Below are 6,378 nucleotides of genomic sequence, written 5' to 3'. Positions count from 1 at the left end.
GAAGTATTACATTTATACTGTTAATAATTAATTTTTCAAAGACCACATAATTATTTAATTTGATTATTTTAAACCTAAACATAAGAGGATTCCAAAAAAGACAAAAAAAAAAAAAAGACCATCAAGTTCCTCTTTTCATTAACTTCTCATAATTTGATGCTACAAGCACATTGAGATGCATCCTTTCTGAATCAAAGATTGAGAAAAACGTCTGAAGGCGTTGTATACTCTGATGTCGTATTTGTGAAAAGAAACAATGTCGACAAGGATGATCCAGATGAGTGTCATTTAGGTGAGTATTCAGTAAGTGGTGTATTTAAACTCATTCTCACATAACTGCATTTTTACAAATTGCAATCAAAGAGTATGAATACAGTCTGATGTACAAGCATATGTTTGCAGTAAAACAGATTTTTAGTTTGAGGTTCTAATTATGTTGTATGATTTATATAAAAGCAGTATCATGTTAAATGTTTATGTTCAAGATCAATTAAAGTGAAACATGGCATATTCTCAGATTTTTATTTTTTGGCTAAATTAAGGGTACCTTTAGGGTACATATCGAGGGGTGAGAACCAGGTAAGTGACATTTTTGGTGAAATGGAGATATATACATCAAATGAAAGCTCTTAATGAGCTCTTTCTACTGGCAAAAGTACTGTCATCCATGAGTGTACACATTTATATTATAAACAATTGAAATCAGTAAACCAAGTCAGATCAAACTATGGTAAAATTTTTGTTTTGGCTCTCCTGTAAAGTTGGTGAAATGTCACTCTGGTTCTCACCCCTCAATATTCCTACTCTAAGTTACTACCTAATATGCACCATTTAGGGGAAAAGAAAGTACAAAGAGAGTACTTCTCTGGCGACGAGCTGTTATATATTCAAAAGATGTGTGTTTGCATGTGAATAAGCATGATCTTTTGGATAAGTCTGAGGTTACAGTAGATGACAAACAGGGAAATTGGGTCCGAGAGAAGATCTTTTTCTGTTTTCCATTTAATAACAAAGACTATATTGCAAACTCTTAGTGACTTTCATATTGGGAAATTCATGGGAGGATGTTGTGATGTTCTTGTGAAATCATGGTAACATCAGCAGACTACTGAAAGGGTACTGCCCACACGCAGTACAAAAGATTTCATTACTCAAATTTAATTACTCTTCTTTTGAAAAAGTAAGGGATTACTCTTATTTTTGTATTATTATTACAGTTAGCCTACTTCTGATGTATTTGCATTAATGTATAGACTAGAGAAAACTCTATATAAAACAATAGCGGATTTAACATCTAATGTTATGTTTTTAAGGTAAAATTCTCCCTTAACATACTCAGTTCAAGAATAATTTATCCAATTTTATATTACTTATTTGAAAGAATTAAAAAAAGCAGTTTCATGTCTATCCTTGTACTGTTCAACTAGTCGAGGTCAATATGGGATTTAGAAAGTAATCAGTAATGCAAAACTTTTTAGGGAAAGTAATTAGTAACCTAATTACACTGTTGAAGATGGAATTGGTAGCCTAGCTAGTAACTTTACTCATCCTTGTTCTTGTTCAAACTATTTCTGTCATGACAACTCTCGAAGGTATTGGCATGGTAATGTACATGACAATGTTATTTGGTCTTGGTGGAATAGATCTGCTACGCTGCTGCGGCAGAGCAAGTACCGAGACTTGCTACTGCCAATACATCCACAACATGCTGCTGTGAGCATGTAGGAAATACTGCTGCTGCACATATAATACATATGAATAACCCCCATATACCATACATGAATCACCTCGTAGCAGATCTATTCAGGTGGTGCTGGGGAATGTGGAGGGTTTCTGAATTGCGCTGCTACAGCAACAAAAGCCAGGTATTTGAATCATAGACATATATAGATGCCCTATTCGACCGGTCCAGGCACGTAGATGCGGCCGCCATCTTGGAACGGTATTTTTGACGTCATTCACCATACCGTAGGTTCGCACAGAGCCGTTGAGGCGTTCCGTGCATGATTGTGGCATCTTTCTAATATTCAGTGATTATTATGGTGAATGACGTCAAGTTTACCGCTACAATGTGGCGGACAGCTTACGTATAGCGGCCCATAGAAGCAGTCGCTAATGAGGCATCTACGTATATATATATATATATATATATATATGATTTGAATAATGAGCAGTGAGCTCATTGGCTACTGATACAGGAGAAAACCAATCAGCTGCCATGTGATAATGACGTCATTAGGTCAGATTGAGTTAGACCTATTGGGCTGCACCATCTAGAGTTTCATGCCAGAACTCTGTATTTAATTTGTATATATGATTGATTAAAACATTAAATATGTTATTTAGAATATTAAAACTCTCTCCCCTATCAATTCTTGTAGGTGATTCGTCTCAAGCTCCGCAAAAGGCCAAACGGTGTTGTGACTATGTTCGAATGGTACTGCTGCTTCTCTGTATTCTCCTCATGGGTGCGCTGATCGCACTCAGCCTCCAGTGTACGTATGTGCTCCTATTCACACTCGCTCTTTATCCCATCTAAATTATTTTTAGATTTGAATATTTTATGACTGTCACAAATTAATCTTGGGTCTGCGTTTCATGACTAATATGCATCTTACATTTCAATATGTAATATATATCTAATCATCACCTACTTTAGATGCATATACAGAGAAAAAGCTTGAAGATCTTCAACAGGTCCACAATGTTCTAAATGAGAAGCTAACAGGTAAAGACTCTTAAATGAAACAGTTCAAAACAATTGATAAAAACAAGCATTATGAACAGACTCCTTTTCAAACAGTATTTTCAGAGGCGCTTCAAGACAGGCATCCCTGGACACAAAATTTGTCCAAGGCTCTGTATGACAGTGGTAAGTGGTTATTATACACAAATATCAATCATCCCCATGAAAGATTAAATAAAATCATAACTCATCTCAAATGCAATAAACTTTTAGCATGTCCAAAGAACTGGGAGTATCATGCAGCAAAATGTTACCTTTTCTCCACAAACAAAATGAACTGGACTGATAGTCGAGATGCCTGTATCTCAGATGGCGGTCATCTGGTGATTATAAACAGCAGAGATGAACAGGTTTGTCCATGTACGTACAAATAACGAAATTAATATGAAATATTGCAGTGTAAATAACAAGCCTACGCTTTGTCCTGTAAGGAGTTCCTGATAGGCATTATAAAAACCGAAGAGTCATTCTGGATTGGCCTCACAGATGAGAAGATAGAGGGTCAATGGCTATGGGTAGACAATACAAATCTTTGTAAAGATGAAAGGTATTTCTTCATTTACAGTTCTTTCAATTCTAAACCCAAATATTATACCCTTTTGGCCAATTTTGAGATAATGCCCTCAATGACACAAATAATTTCTTTCAGTTACTGGACTAGAAAGGAACCAGATAACTGGAAAGGAAATGGGGGAGAGTACCCCATCGGAGAGGACTGTGCTCACATACATAAAAACTCCATCCAGGATCTTAAGAGCTGGTTTGATGCAGTCTGCAATAAAGCGCTCAGAAGAATATGTGAGACCAGATCCTCCAGACAAACATAGAGACCATGTTAAGTAATGTGTGTCATCAGAAGCAGATTATTTGGCTTATGACAAGGGAACATCAGTCCTGTATAGACCATTTCAAGGACGTAAACGATAACAAAGGCGTTGGAACGCTACTGCGCATGTCTGGTCCTGAAGCATTTCCGGTAGCGCCATTTTTAAATCTCAGATCTATCAAAATCTACAACGCATGCTTTTTAAGTCTAGCGAAAACGCAAGTTAGGTATTTAAAAAATAACTAAATAGAATTAATATTTAAATATGACTGCGGTGCAAACTTACAAAGAACATTAAAAGTAGTGTTCCGGACTGTACTCGAGAGATGGCGGGAAACGCGTATCGAAGTCGGGATGCTTACAATTAACTCCTCAGCGGAAAAGTTGGGATCATTTGTTTGTACAATAGATGACATCAGTCTTATGTTCGGTTAAACAGAAGCAAGACAAACAGTGTTACTTACGATCTCATCATGGTTTGTGCTAAGATGTCCGGGGAGGTTTTTGGTGGACATTTCACTTGCATTGCTGGGTCAGTCTGTATGTCTACGCATTCCTTTTTATTTGTACAGCTCTTTTCACGATACATATTGTTTCACTGCAACTTTACAGAACATGCATGTTTATTACAACGCTAAATGAATGCTAGTAAGCTAATCACTTCATGCCATTATTACTGATTACATTTGTTTTATAATGTGTGCTTAGTTTGGTCAAGTTTGTTGCTGTGGAACAGTGCTAGAAAGCATTTGAATGCTCTATCTGAGCCATCATGTGGTCACAAATAACAAGATGAATGCAATTTAATGCTGGCTACCATGTTTTGTATTGACCTTTATTAGTTTTTTTTTTTTTTTTAAGATAAAAGTATAGCCTACATGCAGATTAATAAGTGCATGTATATATGTGGGTATGTATGTTTTTATACGCATTTACTGTAATCACACATACAGGTAAAAAGTGTGGGCACTATTACTATCTTTTATGTTTTTGAAATAAGTCCAATGCTTATCAAGCCTGCATTTAATTGATCAAAAATATAGACAAAGACAGTCATATTTTGAAATATTACGATTTAAAATAATGGTTAATATGCATTAAAATATAATTTATTTCTGTGATCAAATCTGGATTTTCAACATAATTACTCCAGTCTTTAGTGTCACATGATCCTTCAGAAATCATTCTAATATGCTGATTTACTATCAGTGTTGGAAAGCAGTTGTGCTGCTTATTTATTTATAAACTGAGATAATTTTAATATTCTTTGAATAAAAGAACAGCATTTATTTTATTTATAATAGAAATGTTTTGTAAAAACATGCACTACTGTTCAAAAATTTAGGGTCAGTATTTACATTTTTTTTTTTTAAAGAATATGGATACATTTATTCAGCAAGGATGTCATTTTTTTTTTTTTTTAAGTGATAGTAAAGACATACTGTTAGGAAAGATTTCTATATTTTGAAAATCCCTGCCAGGATCCAGAAAAAAATATTAAGCAGCACAATTGTTTCCAACACTGACAATAACCAATTATCAAATCAGCACATTAGAATGATTTCTGAAGGATCATGTGACAGTAAATCATTCTAAACTGAATGATTCTGATCATTCTAAACTAAGCTAATAGATTGTGTAAAAAATTTAAAAGATTGGATGACCAATAATTTCCTCCTATTAAATTCAGATAAAACAGAGATATTACTTATTGGACCAAAAAACAGTACACAGAATCTCGTGGATTATAATTTACAACTAGACGGATGCACTGTTACGTCCTCTAAAGTCAAAAATATGGGTGTTATATTAGACAGCAACTTATCCTTTGAAAATCATATTTCCCATGTTACAAAAACAGCATTCTTCCATCTTAGAAACATTGCCAAGCTTCGAAACATGCTACCTGTTTCTGATGCAAGCTAGTTCATGCATTCATGACCTCTAGACTGGACTATTGTAATGCACCGCTAGCTGGTTGTCCTGCATCTTCAATAAACAAGCTACAGATAGAGTTCTTACCAGGTCAAGAAAATATGATCATATTACCCCAATTTTACAGTCTCTGCACTGGCTACCTATTCAGTTCCGTATCATTTACAAAATATTATTACTTGCCTATAAGGCCCTAAATGGTTTAGCTCCTGCGTACCTAACTTGTCTTCTACCACGCTACAATCCAACCCGCTCCCTAAGGTCGAAAAACTCTGGACTTTTGGTAGTACCTAGGATAGCAAAGTCCACTAAAGGAGGTAGAGCTTTTTCACATTTGGCTCCCAAACTCTGGAATAGCCTTCCTGATAACGTTCGGGGTTCAGACACATTCTCTCTGTTTAAATCTAGATTAAAGACATCTCTTTAGCCAAGCATTCACATAATGCATCTTATAATCTTGCACTGCAGTTATATCTGATCAAATGTACATTATTATTATTCTTTAGCTTGGGTTGAACAAATCATTTTTGCTTAGATGGAACAGCAGCTACGCTAATTATGTCTCTATTTGTTTCTCTGTTTCTGCAACATTAACATCCTGTGGTAACTAGGAATTACAGAAGCTTCAGTCTGGATCCAACCCTTAAATGATCTGAGATGACCGAACACCTGAGAAAAGATGATGCCAACCCCTCAGAGGATGCCAACACTCAGACAACATACAGAATTACCAAATTTAGCCATAAGTTAAATATATTAAGGTTCTGTAATATATAAATATATTGTGGAAACTTAATTTCCTGTAGAGCTGCTTTGCAACGATTTGTATCGTAAAAAGCACTATACAAATAAACTTGACACTTAAGACGGG

General features: G+C 35.2%; 1 protein-coding gene across 1 annotated transcript; it reads left to right on the top strand.

Moving 5' to 3' along the window:
* Positions 1 to 183: 183 nt before the first annotated feature.
* illr4 (immune-related, lectin-like receptor 4) lies at positions 184 to 6,378 on the top strand. The gene is made up of 7 exons (XM_079442041.1): positions 184 to 292; positions 2,382 to 2,495; positions 2,660 to 2,728; positions 2,804 to 2,872; positions 2,960 to 3,096; positions 3,178 to 3,293; positions 3,396 to 6,378. The coding sequence occupies exons 2-7, from the start codon at positions 2,435 to 2,437 to the stop codon at positions 3,571 to 3,573; spliced, it is 630 nt and encodes a 209-aa protein (XP_079298167.1). The 5' UTR covers positions 184 to 292; positions 2,382 to 2,434; the 3' UTR covers positions 3,574 to 6,378.

Source organism: Barbus barbus (genome assembly GCF_936440315.1).
Source record: "Barbus barbus genome assembly, chromosome: 19".
NCBI classification, from domain to species: Eukaryota; Metazoa; Chordata; class Actinopteri; order Cypriniformes; family Cyprinidae; genus Barbus; species Barbus barbus.
The sequence above is the reverse complement of the archived record's forward strand: the minus strand, read 5'-3'. Positions and strand labels throughout refer to the sequence as shown.

Bases quoted from the DNA above. Each gene is read 5' to 3' on its own strand.
- illr4 (XM_079442041.1), top strand. From the start codon at position 2,435: ATGGTACTGCTGCTTCTCTGTATTCTCCTCATGGGTGCGCTGATCGCA. The intron at 2,496-2,659 runs GTACGTATGTGC...CACCTACTTTAG, and splicing joins GATCGCACTCAGCCTCCAGT to ATGCATATACAGAGAAAAAG. The intron at 3,097-3,177 runs GTTTGTCCATGT...TTGTCCTGTAAG, and splicing joins TAAACAGCAGAGATGAACAG to GAGTTCCTGATAGGCATTAT.